The sequence below is a fragment of the Diuraphis noxia genome, unplaced genomic scaffold (assembly GCF_037042655.1).
Source record: "Diuraphis noxia isolate RWA-SAM2 unplaced genomic scaffold, SU_Dnox_SAM2 contig0004, whole genome shotgun sequence".
NCBI lineage: Eukaryota > Metazoa > Arthropoda > Insecta > Hemiptera > Aphididae > Diuraphis > Diuraphis noxia.
The window spans coordinates 29,178,488-29,193,509 of record NW_028301714.1 but is presented as its reverse complement, the minus strand read 5'-3'; the positions used below and the strand labels follow the sequence as shown (position 1 = coordinate 29,193,509).

The window sequence follows — 15,022 nt, the reverse complement described above, 5'->3', positions numbered from 1 at the left end:
GACGTATTGTGGTAACAACACTAACAACTATTAAATATGAATGTACTATTATTAATTAGTTACTCTATAAAAAAAAAAAAATAGTAGTCCTTATTGTTATTGATAATATTATAACAAAATTGAAAATATAAGTTATTTATCTTTCAATTTTATTTTTAAATGGCAAAAGCTGAACTGCTGAAATATAAAATCTGGTGTCGCTAATTTTAATAAGTATTTTTTTGACATAACAATAAATTCAAACATTAATTTTTAGAAAAATCTCTATGCTTGTAAGTTCAGCAAGCCAATTAGGTTCTGAATTTATAAGAAATCAGTTTTGCTATAAGATCGTTGTTGCAGCCATTGATGATAAACTAATAACCGTTGTTTATTAAATATTAAACCTTATATCCTAAAGCCGTTCTATGATCTTGGAAGACATATTTTAAGATCATGCTGCAGTATAGTAGATTGTCTATACTATAAGGTCCTTTCCTTATACCTTATGGTTATAACCCATTTATAATTATTATTCTAAATCTTCCCGCCAATCGCCATATTAATAAGCCTTGTAGTTTGTACATGCAACAGGTTAGGTCGTTTGGTTTAAATTATTGTGTTCAGAGGACGTTTCACCCGCATGTGTTGTCTCTGTCTTAAAAGTGTGTAACATTGCAAAAACTGTTTCGCGCGGGAAAGAACCGAGAAAGATACAGTTATAACTAAGAAACGAAATTTTCATCACATAAAAACGAGAATTTTGTCTGTGCAATGTCGTTTTTATTTTTTCGATATCACTTATACGAAAAAAATTCTTATTGTTTTATAATACATTAATTTTGCGTTTTTTAAGCATGAATAACTTTTTTTGTAGTTCTGATATCGAAAAAATAAAAACGATATTGCACAGACAAAATTCTCTTTTTTATGTGGTGAAAATTTTGTTTCTTAGTTATAACTGTATCTTTCTCGGTTCTTTCCCGCGCAAAACCGTTTTTGCAATGTTACGCACTTGTAAGACGGAGACAACACATACGTGTGAAACGTCCTCTTAAGTACGAACTGTATAGTAACTATGTAGGTATTTTGGTTTTAATTAAATTAATAATAGGTAAGCTTTAAAATTTAATATTTTAATACGATTATTATGTTTAAAAAAAAAATATTTTGTTCATTATTGGTACTTGGTTATCAAATATAACATATTTTTTATACATAAAGACGTGTAATGTGTATAAATATTGAAATCGCAGATTATATCCAGTCCGTGATTGAAATTCAAGAAAATATGACATAATTATATTCTGCATGGATATGACTTAATTTTAAATTAAATTGCCGGGTTTTATAAAATTTGAAATGACGTATTATGCAATATAGATATTTGAATATTTTACAGCCCACAATTCATAATAAATCATATAATGATCAAAACACGATTTTTATAACTTGATTATAAGATACGTCAATTCTATATAAAATTTAATGCCTTAGATCATGGTGTTAACCATATCGTTAACGAATTAAATAAAAAATTTATCAAAAATTTTAAAATAATTATTTTTATTTACATGCACATTTGGCAACATTGGAAACCTTGAATTTTCATTCTGTTTTGTCTATAAGTTTTAACAATAATTATCTCAGAAGTTTGTAAATTTGTATTTACTATTTACTATTTAGTATTTTAGTGTTTTGTAATTGTAATCAACTGAAGCTCAACTTATTGAGAAATAATTTAATATTTGAACAATTTTGTTATTATTTGTATTCATACATTTAAATGTATGTATTTAAAAGTCTTATGTTTTCAGTTATTAACTTTTTTATAGTTTTAAAGCTAAGTATTATCAAAATATGATTGAATGTATTCATGAAAGAAAGAACAACATGTTTGGCTCTAGTACTAAGCTAGATGTTGATTCTTCTGGTAAGATTTTTTTTTTATTACTAGGTATATACCTACCTATATTATACACCATTAATTACTTATGAAGTAATAAATATTTACCGCTGAAGTTTAAAATATCACGGTATGAACCTATTATTAAGTATATGCATTTACTTAATTTAATAAACAAATATAGACTTTGTGTGTGTAATAATTGTTTGTTCAATTAACATCCACATACAGGTACAATAGTAAATAGGTATTATATATTTATACCATTAAAATGAGAATTTTTTTTTATGTCTGTCAAGAATGTAGAAATTAATTTCTTACGTACTTTTGAATAATAGGAAATTTGGCGCATAGTGCTAGTGTTTCTAGTGACATTTCAAATCGTACCAGAATGGATATAGTATGTATCATTGATGTCGTCCAGTCTAGTAATTTGGCACATCGTAAAAGAGCTTTGGAGGAAGTGAAACAAGCATCTATGATTGTTAATGCTAACTTATTTATTATTTCGGTAATACTTATTATTATTTATAATTTGTTACTCTTACTTCCCTTTTATGGAATCATTTTAACATCATTTTATTTTATTAATAATTGTAGTTTGAGAAATTAGATTTTGGAGAAACTGCGGAGTTGGATACTTTTTATAACGCAGATGTAGCCATTGTTGATTTGTCAATACAATATCAACAAAGCTCATTGTTTTATCATTTGGGTTTACGTGAGAGTTTTGGAATGAAACAAAACATTATGTTATTTAATGATCTAGATACTGAAGTTACATTACGAGTAAAGGTTTGTAATATTTTTTGTACATATTTTAATGAATTCTGTACATTTTTTCATTTTTTCTAGTTGTCATGTGGTTCATATACATTTCTTTCATATAAATTAGCAGATTGTGGAACTTGTCTCACTACCAATACTTCATTTCAAGACGAGAGTGGTGGATCTGCTTTTGAACCTAGAGTACCAGTTACAGTAAAATTAAAAAAGTTGTTACAAGATGTTGAAATTCAGACCAAGTATGATTATTTAATAAAAATCATTATTATAAACAAAATTGTTTTTTACTTGTTACAATAATAATATGTTATTAACCACAAGTTGTTATTTTGGTTTGATATAGAGTTCATATTAAAGAGAAATTTTTATCAGATTTAAGAAAAGCAAGGGATAATTACTCTGGTGAAGAATTACGTAAAAAATTGCTTATAATGAGAAAACGACTAGATGATCCACATGTTCTTTCTGGTGATGTAGTTCATACTATGTTGATATCATTTAGAGATGTACAGGTAGTTAAATAAATTAGCAGATTCAATTATAAATAACTTGTCCAATATTTTAAAATTTAATTTTATATTAGGACTATGATGCAATGGTTCAACTTGTTGAAGATATACAAACTATTCCCAACAAAAAAAATTATGTACAAACACCAGCATTGCGATATTTATATCCTTTTGCTTTAAATAGGTAACTAAAATAAATGTTTAACATTATTATACAATGACTTTATTTAATTTTGTTTATTTGTATTTACAATATTATGATATGTTTAGACGTAACAAACCTGGAGATCGAAAAAAAGCATTGCAAGTTATTGAATTAGCATTGCAAAAGAAAGAAAATCAAATACCTGATATGGTTTGTCTTTGCGGTCGCATTTATAAAGATAAATTTGTTGAATCATCATTTGAAGACAAAGCTGCCCTTGAACATGCTATACATTGGTACCGTAAGGGATTTGAAGTACAACCAAATGAATATGCTGGAATTAATTTAGCCACATTATTACTTGTTGCTGGAAATGAATTTTCCAAGTCTGATGAACTTCAACACATTGGTATGTTAAGATGAATAAATTGGGGAATAAAAATCCTCTGATGAAAAACACGGTATAAAAATTCCTGGAATGTACTTTCCCATACTGCGTTTTTCTAAGAATGCGATTGAATATATATTTTTAAAACTTAGGTTGAACATAACATAAGTATTTGATATTTTTAATTACAAATACACATGGCATAATTCAATATAATATGTTCTATCGTTTAAAATCAAAATCAACTAATCCCAACATTTTATTTAAATTCAATTATTATAAAATAATAATTATCAACCCATAAAATTTATATATTGTCATTAATGATATTTAATTAATCTAGTAACAACAATAATAATAATAATAATAATAATAAGACAATATTAATTTTTTTATAAATGTATTAATAGGTATGGTTTTAAACAATTTGATTGGGAAAAAAGGAAGTTTATCATCTATTAATGAGTACTGGGATGTGGCAACATTTTTTGAAATAAGTGTATTAGCAGAAGACTATAGTAAAGCAATTCAAGCAGCTGAATGTATGTTTAAACTAAAACCATCAATATGGTAAGTTTATTATATTTAGATTGTATACAAATATGTAAGTCTCAATGTACACTATGTTTTAGGTACTTAAAGTCAACAGTAGGAAATATTGAACTAATTGATAAGTTCAGGAAAAAAAGTGAAGAAATTGAATACACACTCGAAAAAGACATCTTTAAGTTTTGGATGGAATATTTTGTAGAGGCCACAAAAACAGAAATTGCCGATAGCATTCGTTTTCCTGTGAGTTAAAAAAAAAATTAAATCTTTAATATTGCCATAAGTTGTAAATACAAATAATTTTGAATTTCAGATTTTAGTTTTAGAACAATTAAAAGTATATATGCCTAGTTATGTTGTGGTGAACCTTGGTGCTGAAGAAAAATCTATCTTCCTATGCAATCAGTGTTTAAAATGTACTAGAAATACTTGTAAACAAGTACATAAGTGGTTGTTTGTTGCTAGTATGATAAGGGGTGTTAGGTATATTTACTTATTTGTTAATGAATTACTTTATAATATTAATAATATTTTTATTTACTTATAGTTTATGCAAAATCGATGATAGGTGTCTATTTTTATATGTTCATGCGAATTCTGATGATTTTCAAATGTATTTTCCATCTTCTCAATATCGTCAAAGGTTTTATGATCTCGTCAAAAAAATGACAGAAGGTGAAGAAGGGATGATGACTAACTTAGATGAAGATTCAGCTGAGGAACAAATCAATGTAGATTTTCGTTTTCTATTGTTAATGATAAATATCTCATTATATTAACATTAATTCTTAAATTTGTCGTTTTTCTAGTTTGAATATGAACTGAATGATTCACAGACTAAAAAAATTCTTGGTAAAGGAACTTATGGTATTGTTTATGCAGCTCTTGATCTCAACACACAAGTGCGAATTGCAGTTAAAGAAATACCCGAGAGAAATATAGGGTATTTATTTACTTGACATTAAGAGGATGTCTGCGCATTATTTGTTTTCTCTCTCTGACCCACACGTAACATAGACAAAACGCATTTACGAAGAATCATTTTTTCTATGTCTTTAAGTAATTTTAGAGTAAAACCTTCCATTACAAAAAAGATAAAAAATAATATTTTTGAGGGAATGACATATTGATTTTATATTTTATTGATATTTGACTTTGTATTCGACTTTCAAAATAAACAAAAAAATACTGTACATTTAAATAATGTTTAAATTATTTAGAGACAATATTTAGACAAATCGATATGTCATTCCCTCAAAAGTATTATTTTCTATCTTTTTTGTAATGGGAGGTTTTACTCTAAAATTACTTCAAGATATAGAAAAAATGATTCTGCGTATATGCGTTTTGTTTATGTTACGAGTGAGCCAGACAGAGAAATCAAATAGTGCGCTGACATCCTCTTAAGAGGACACCATACCCGCATGTGTTGTCTCCGTCGTACAAGTGCGTAGCATAGTAAATTTTACGCTCAGCAGATCACGTTTATCTCCGTTAATTTAAAATTTAGAGTGAATTGACCTATTATAAAAATTAAAGGCAAGATTATTACTGTGGACATCTTATGGGATTTTTATTATATTTTAATTTTAAAGCGAATTATGAGTATTTTAAAATTGTAAATTGTTTTTATATCTAAAAATACTCATAACTTGCTTTAAAATTAAAATATAATAAAAAGCCCATGAGATGTCAACGAAAAATCTTGCCTTTAATTTTTATAATAGGTCAATTCACTCTAAATTTTAAATTAATGGAGATAAACGTGATCTGCTGAGCGTAAAATTTACTATGCTACGCACTTGTACGACGGAGACAACACATGCGGGTGTGGCTTCCTCTTAATTCAAATTTTTGTTAAATGAATATTCAAATTTTTTTAATGTCAGTAAATTATTTTTCAAGTTATGTTCAGCCACTACATGAAGAAATAAAACTTCATTCCCAACTTTATCATCGAAATATTGTTCGGTATCTAGGATCAATATCTGAAGATGGTTTTTTTAAGATAATTATGGAACAAGTACCTGGAGGTTAGTTTCAATATTTAATTTTTTTATAATTCGGGTAAATGTTTAATGAAAAATCATTGGTTTTTAGGAAGTCTTTCTGCTTTGCTACGTTCAAAGTGGGGACCATTAAAAGGAAACGAGCCTACTATTGCATTTTATACTAAACAAATTCTTGAAGGATTGAAATATTTACATGATCAAAAAATTGTACACCGTGATATTAAAGGTGATAATGTCTTGGTTAATACATATAGTGGCGTAGTAAAAATATCTGATTTTGGAACTTCTAAACGCCTTGCTGGATTGTGTCCTAGTACTGGAACATTCACTGGTACATTGCAGTATATGGCTCCTGAAGTAATAGACAAAGGACAAAGAGAATATGGCGCTCCAGTATGTTAAAGTTATTATTAAAAGTTATATTAATCAAATTGAAAATCTTAATAATTTTGAATTTATGTAGGCTGACATATGGTCATTAGGGTGTACAGTTGTAGAAATGGCAACTGGTGAACCACCATTTACAGAACTCGGATCAGCAGTAGCAGCTGTATTTAAAGTTGGTTTTTATAAAACACATCCAGAAATACCGGTTGAACTCAGTGACCGAGCTAGCAATTTTATACTTAGATGTTTTACTGTTGATCCTGACAAACGAGCTACAGCTACTGATTTATTAGAAGATGTATTTATGAACGAGTATGCTAAATGAATTATATTTATAAATAGATTTTTTATATTTCATAAATTTCTTTTAAATTTCAATACTGGTATAGCCAATTCTTAATTTTATCAATTATAATGTAGAATTTAATGAATTTTACAATTAAATTTAAATATATTAGTTTGTTATCATAATGATAATGTTGGTTTAAGGAAAAAGAAAACATCTAAAGCATTAATAGCGCCTCTTGAGTTCAATCGCAGTGTATCTGTACCAGTAGAAAAAGGCGTAAAAACTACAGTTTCAAGTAATCAAGAAAATATCAACAAAAATCCTAGTAAACAACATTTATTAAAAGAAGACAGGTAATACTATTAAGTTATTTGTATATAATGCTCTGTAATCCAGTTTCAATATTATTTAATTGTATTACTAAATATTAATACTCTAAAATTATTTGAAAGGTTGAGGTTTTAAGCATGTTTTTCTTATAATTTAATGATTGTTTTTAATACCATAGTTTATATTAATCCTTTAATATTTAGTGTTTACCTAAAACTTGATTAACTATAGAAAATATAATTATGAACAAATTAAATACTTATGCATTTATTTCAATTCAATTCAATATTAATATCGTAAATTATTTTATAATGGATTATCTGTATCTGTGCTTTGTTACGCTATGTTGCCGCCCCAGGACAAATTAAAATATGTCATTCTTAATTTTGTATTTTATGTTGATCCTCCAAAATTTGCTGCCCCGGGGCAATTGCCCTCCTTAAACGCGGCTCTGATCTGTTTATTATTATACAAAGGCAATTATTTAATATTTATACTTTTGTTTAAAAACAATTTTGATGTTGTTAACTATTTTTTTAGAATTTTCCCATAAACATGTATACTGTGCGTTATACATGTGTCAAATATTAATTACAGGAATTATATTTATTTATTACAAATTAAATGTTTTGTGATTTAAATGTATATTTGTGGTTTTAGGTATTATGTTTATTTGTTAGTTGATTGAACAATCGATAAATGTGATAAATGACAGTTTTTAAAGTACACGAAAATTTGTTTTTGAGAAATAATCTCTAATACAAATTTACAGGTACATTCAATACAACTAATTGTGAATATATTTTCTATTTTAAACTAGTTTATGTTTGTAATTTTAAAGCATATTATTATAAATGTATTAAAACCTCACATTTATTATCTGGCCTTTGCACTGTTTTTTAAGCAAATATCAATTCTTTAAACAGTTAAATCCTTATTGACTAGCATTAGCAAATAATATGTTAATTAAAATTTGCATTATATAACGTTGCTAATGACAAATGCAAAAAAAAAAATGCTTCAGATTTATGCTACTAATGTGTTACTTAGTGAGGGCGCTTACATTGGAGTGTGTTTGTATACAGCTGGTTAACAATATCCCAACCCGAAAAGATCAAACAAGACCAGTTCCTTTCTTCCATCAGCTTACCAAACATGCAGTACTCTTACAACAGGTATATTTTACTAAATAGTTACAATAAACAAATATAATACTTTAATAATATAATTTACACATCAGAGCATTTAACTATTTAATATTAATAATCTATACAGCACCTGCAAACCGCGGTGTATGTATAATATATTTGACAATCAACTTATATCGATTAATAACACCCCGTGCGATTGCGTTTTTTTTCCTGGTCAAATCCATATATAGTCTCGATGGTCAACAATATAACAGGCGACAGTCTTCGGGTGCGTTGGCGTCGCCTGAAATTGACATGGGCACGGCGGGTAGCACAGCAGAGGCGGAACACGATGGGTTCTACAGGCTGAAAAAAGACTCGCAGCGGAGGACAACGCTGGCCCGAGTGTTGGCCCAAGATCAGGCCACGTTGGGCAAGGTATGGCTTCAGTTTATTCGCCGGGAATTTGGGCAGCCCAAGTTGACCGGTGAGCACCTGGAGGTGTTAATGAAAGGTCTTCGAGATTACATCACAGACCAAAATAGAGACGTCGTTGAGCAGACCATATACAGCCTCAAGGAGCAACTGAACTTTGACGCGGTCGCCGTGCACCAGTTGCACATATCATTGTGCTTGTTTAAGGACGCGGTAACTATAATATTTTACATGTATATATCTATATAATCATTACTACTATTGCGAAGGATCATCATTCAGTGACTAGAGAAGTTCCCGCGAGGATATAGACTGTCTTACAATTTTATGTACATATATTATATGTATATGAGCGCTATGGTGCAGGACCGGATGTTATAACCTAGAACTATATAGTGGCCGTAGATATGGCTTTCATATCAAACTATCCATACTTTATCCATAGAAAAAATATCTAGTGTCTTATAATATCAAAATGGCTAAACAAATTTATCATAAAATATTATTCTTTAGTATTATTTAATATAAAAATAAGTATTCCTATTAAAATTTCAAAATTTCATTTCATTGGTTCCACGGGTCCTTAAAATAGCCGAGCTCTGTATTCTAGGTCCAACAATCCTCTCTTGTAGGGACCCTGATTGTTGTAGTCCTGTAGGATATGAAAATGAAATTCAAAGAAAGTTATTTTATAATATTTATAAAAATTATATAAAGTGTCATTCTCTGTGTTTCTGCACGGCTATTATATATAGTCGGTATTCTATAAGTGTTTCATTAAAAGCTTCCACAGCCCACAATAACTTTCAGTTTGGTCCCTACTGTACCTATAATCTATATGGCAACATATTCACTGATACAGCCATGTAGGTTCAATGCTTGTCGTATATTCTCTACCCAATTTATATCTTTATTATTGCGATTTAATGGTAATGAAGATTAACACTCTTTTACTGCATGATATAATTTTTGGTCGTGTATTCAATCATTGGTCTATAATTCATGGGTTCACACATGGTTTTATATTTTCACGTCACGTTTTTAAATGTTTGCCCAAAGGATTGAAAGATTGTGGCGCCCTTTGAGGCTAAAAATTGTGGAAAATATGTGGGGTACAACTCCAGACTTACTTACAAGGTATAATATAATAATATAGTAACTATTACAGGTATCTCATTGAAATGTAGTGGATAGGTTTGAATAAAAAGTGACGCGTCGATAATATTATATTTATATAGTTATATAATTATTATTTATATTAAATAACATTATTTTTAATAATATATTACTTTATGAGGATTATTTTTGGTCAATAAATCACTTTTACAATTTTTACATCATCCACTTATTACGAGAATATGATATTGTCGAAAATCGGAAAATATAGTTGTTGAGAGGTAAAAACAGTACAGCGCATACTGCAGTCGTAATGTTTCAGCCCATATAGACACATGCGACAAGATAGCCAAACTTCACTAACTTACACAGTTGTCTCAATGACGTAATACAATTAAGGATGTTATGCGTCTATATATTATGTTCCTATAATTGTTTACGTTATTAATTATTATTAATATTATGTACTGGTAACATTAGTACAAACCACAAATAATGGAGATTATTCTATACCTATGTCTTTGTTTCAGGCCAAGTCTGTATTGCGGCTACACAATATTAAGCCCCATTGGATGTTTACACTCGACACGTTGGTGAGCAGTGCCGTGGATGCCGTCATTTCCGTCCTTAAGCCTGGTATTTATTATGCTTTGACGCACTTAACCTACCTTCCGCCTAGGGGGAAAACTACGAAACTTGAAACTTGGATGTTGAAAATGTCAAAAACATATTTATGTTCCATCTTTAAATATTAAACACCATACTATTTAATATTTATAATACTAGAGCGTTAAAAAATGTCACTGAATAGTTGTATTTTTTTAATGTGTTACTTGTATTCAGAATTCTAGGCCTCTTTCAACTATTATCATGGTGGTCAAATACGAAAATTATAATTTTTATATGATAACAATTAACAATACTTTTCTCTGTTACACTATTACTCTTTTCACTTGGTCCAGACTTGTTATACCCATAGGCGCAAATCACCAAAAAACATTAGGGGGGCTTAAGCACTAAAAATTTTTGAGGAAACAGACCTAACTCGTGAGGGGCTTCGCCCCTCACACACCCCAATAGTACTATGCTATACATTATATAAATAAAAATATAAAATTAAAATTAAACAAACACAATTAAACATTTTATTATTATTATTTATTTATTAAAAATGTAAAGGCAATGTGCGCTTATTTTCAGCAAACTTATTTAAAATTATGTCTTTATCAATGACTAGATCGCTCTCTAAAAATTATTTTAATCCCATTTATTACTATATATTACTCACTGCGGGTCTAATTAAATAAAACTATATACCTGTAGTGTCGTGTTGCGGTCGGTCTGCGTAGATTATAGATACTCCGAATTTTAATATTTACATACCTATATGTTTAACAATTTATTATTTCCCGTTAATATCATAATTTCACAATTATTATGATATTATATTATAAATAATTAAATAAATATAAAACTGTTTTTGAATTTTTAATAAATGTAATTATTTTGAAAATGTGATGGTAATAGTACTATAAGTTATAATCACGGGATTCGGGGTGCTAGCTAATATCCTCTAGTCTGTATGAACTTTGACCGACGGTTAACTTTAAAGAAAAAATAGCTTATTGAAATATTACATTTTTTTGTGTACTTAATTATTTCCGTGTTTCGACCTAACGGCTGCGTGTGAGTTGCGACCCGACTTGTCGTTCCCTGTGTTGGAAACCGCTGAATTCCGGCCTAATAATATTTTAGATATAGGTTAGTTACGGCCGAGTAATTATAATTACCTATATATTATATATACCTATTACCCATGTCCCTGGCCAATGCGGTGTTGGATATATATAGCGATAAACGAAATGTTCAATACGTATGGGAAGTTATAGGTATTTTTGTATAATATGATAAAGATAATATAGATCGTTTTATCGTATGACTTGCATTGACTTGGATAATCGGATAATTTAAAATGGCAAAATGAAAATTATCAATGCGTATTCAGTCCGAAATCATTGTTCGTATAAGTTTGTTTTGTTTATATAGTAATTTTTAGTATAATAGTGTTATATTATACACTATGGTATTCTTATAACGTTATAACCATCATAGGAGCAATTTCAATAAAAAAAAACTACGGGTGCTTATGCTATACATTTTGTCATTTTAGTTTTTTTTTGAAAGAAGTTTTTGATACATAAGCACGATCATTATTTGAGGGTGCTAATTTTAAAATTGGGGGTGCTAATATCCCCTAAGCTCCCTTCTATTTGCGCCTATGCTTATAATACAAAAAAATTTACGAATACTTTTATTTTTTTACGACAATTAATGTTAGAAAAAAGGTAATATTGTAATGTTTATATACTATATATAGACATATAGTATTTAATATATACATTATTGTATGACCGCAATTCGTACGTACCTCTCATAAACCCTGACGACCTGACCGTAACTCGTATTTTATTTAGGGATTGGGCCGCAACTCACCAACACTGGACCTAACTATGGCCTCTTTGGTCCCTTCGTCGAAGTTTTATATTAGGTTCTTTTTTTGTAGAGTTCGAAGACAACCTGGCGGCAAAAGATACCAAGCTAGATGGTAGCGTCTTGTCCGCCATCACGGACGATACGAAGAACAGCTCACCGTCGTTCGGTTCGTCTATAAAATCTCACAAGACCGACGACAGCTGTTACCTAGACGGGCCGTCAACGAAGAGTAGACGTGCGATTATGTTTCAGTCTGAAAACCACAGGTAATTCGTCTTCCTCGTCTAATTATTCAAATGTAATTAAATACCTACTTATATAAGCTATTCCTTATTAAGTGCCTTGTGCGCAAGGCGCAATTTGTGGTAGTAGCAGTGTAAACTTTTTTCAGTGAAGTGACTATTTAAAATTAGTAGCCACTTACCAGTAGTTGTTCCTCTCTGTAATGTGGTCATTTAGCAGATTGAAAATTATTTTAAACGCATAAAAAAAATATTTCGGGATAAAAGGCCCCCGAAATTAATATGCTCGAGGCCGTGCCCCCTGAACACCCCGTAATCCGTGCTTGGTTGCTTCATAAAGTAGCTATACACGTCACCACTGGGTATGCTATAATAATGGTGTATTTTGTGAAATTACGTCTAAAGTGACGTTATCAATATCATAATATTATACTAGTAATTACGAAACATATGAAAATAATTTTAAAATAACGATTGTTTTTTTTTTTTTTTGCACGTATAGCTAACATGGGTTATCTGAGGTTTGTATGTTATTTACATGTTATGTACATTTTGTGTGTGTGAGTTTGACCACAATTTTCCCGTTCAAAAGAGTGACACATTTTGCCTTTCTATATATATTTTATATATATACATATAATTAGTGATACCTATTGTATGCAGCTGATGCAGCTATTAAACGCATAATAATTATTAATTATTATGCTAATTCAATTTATTTTTATGTGATATTAGTACCTATTTAATAGTAAAATAGCATTTGAATACATCTTTTCATAAAATATATTATGCACATATTGTATAGTTATTATTGATGATTGAATAATGTAATGGTTAGTTCTTTGTTATTGTCGTTCAAAACCATAACTTTTATTTTTTATTACACGAGTTACTTAATAAACTTAGTATTTAAAAGTTTCTCGAATTCCCGACAAAAGTGAAACTGCTCATAAAGGGTGACGCAAATCTCAAAACCCGTTCAATTCCTGTAAATGCGGCGTCCTCTTGATATTATTTTAATATATTTTACTGTATATGAAAATTTCGATTTTAATAGATTTCTGGAAGAAGTGTTGGATTGTCAAAACGGTTTACTGAAAAAAATTGTGGAAGATCAAAAAGACCTGATGTCCATGTTGAAATGGACTGCTGAACAGAACGCTGCCATTCGCGACGATTACTGTTGCAGCTCCTGTCGGAATTGTTCTCGAGAGTTCAGAGATTTTGACTATGAAAATAGTGCGGACGGCTGTTCCAAAGATCTAATCAAATGGCTTCGCGACATTGGTATCGACGAACATTCAATAAAAATAGTAAGTTTACAAATAATTAGAATTTTTAGGATCACATAAAGTACTGACATCATTTGTATGCCAAAAGTAAAGCAATGTTGAAATTTAGAATTTTGCATTTGTCTGTATAATACAGTTAATAAATTATTATCCTGAACCATTAGTGAATTTTGTCTCCAATCGTTTTTCTTTTTTAGTTAGTCAACGAACAATTTCTGTTAAACCAAATACAACTTGACGTCACAAGAGAAGATTTAAGAGATCTTGGATTGAAGTGAGTAATACTGCGACTGATTGTAATTAATTGTTCTAACACTGTTACATTTGTATCGTTTAGACGTGGTATTGAGTTGAGACTGTGGAAAGAAATTGTGCGGCACAGAGAAAATAACTTGCTGTCATCTGGTGGGACAATGTCTGTCTCACCGCAGTCTCTTTCACAGTCATCTACTAACAACAATAATTATACCTTTGATGCACTGCACTCAAGTCGCCATATGAACAATCACATTAACAATAACTATGTATAGCAGTAATAATAATGCTCCATATGTTACACTTATAAGTTACCCATCACCATTTATTCAAATAAAAATATGAATAAATAGGTAATGTTTTTTTTTTGTATATTTATTACAGAGTTTACATAATAACAAATTGAAAATTGTTAATGGAATAATTTATTCTAATTATATACATAATATTATTATAACCACTATGTGCAATGTCCTTATTATTATTATATTAATATAAACAATATAGTATTTTTTGTTATTTAAATGTGTGTTAAATTTTACATCTTTAATTAGAATATCAGACAAAAATAAAATACTTCAATCATCAACTTCAGTGACACAGGTAATTTATTTTAAATGACTGTATAAAAACTAAATTTTCTTCGTCTCTTGAAGTGTGTTTGGGATAACTCAAATAATAAAAATTAAAAAGTCAATTTTATGTTTGTTCCCCTTGAGATTTGAATTACTGAGACTTGACTGTAGTTCAGTGATGTAATTATGATTTTGTTCAAGGGT

At 29.3% G+C, this 15,022-nt stretch overlaps 1 protein-coding gene across 5 annotated transcripts; it reads left to right on the top strand.

Moving 5' to 3' along the window:
• The first annotated feature begins 959 nt into the window (after positions 1 to 959).
• On the top strand, positions 960 to 14,768 carry Ask1 (apoptotic signal-regulating kinase 1). Of its 5 annotated transcripts, XM_089227542.1 has the most exons (24): positions 1,075 to 1,093; positions 1,815 to 1,912; positions 2,224 to 2,396; positions 2,486 to 2,680; positions 2,741 to 2,910; positions 3,015 to 3,183; positions 3,255 to 3,364; positions 3,451 to 3,734; positions 4,124 to 4,283; positions 4,346 to 4,505; positions 4,576 to 4,745; positions 4,810 to 4,993; positions 5,072 to 5,205; positions 6,168 to 6,295; positions 6,363 to 6,667; positions 6,738 to 6,973; positions 7,151 to 7,303; positions 8,366 to 8,455; positions 8,662 to 9,058; positions 10,492 to 10,597; positions 12,525 to 12,720; positions 13,754 to 14,009; positions 14,186 to 14,262; positions 14,326 to 14,768. In XM_089227542.1, the coding sequence occupies exons 2-24, from the start codon at positions 1,840 to 1,842 to the stop codon at positions 14,516 to 14,518; spliced, it is 4,119 nt and encodes a 1,372-aa protein (XP_089083668.1). In that variant the 5' UTR covers positions 1,075 to 1,093; positions 1,815 to 1,839; the 3' UTR covers positions 14,519 to 14,768. The 5 variants fall into 5 exon arrangements, with proteins under 5 accessions (XP_089083670.1, XP_089083669.1, XP_089083668.1 ...); XM_089227544.1 differs by lacking the exon at positions 1,815 to 1,912 and having other exon boundaries at positions 960 to 1,093; XM_089227543.1 differs by lacking the exons at positions 1,075 to 1,093; positions 1,815 to 1,912 and adding an exon at positions 1,040 to 1,059.
• Positions 14,769 to 15,022: the final 254 nt, after the last annotated feature.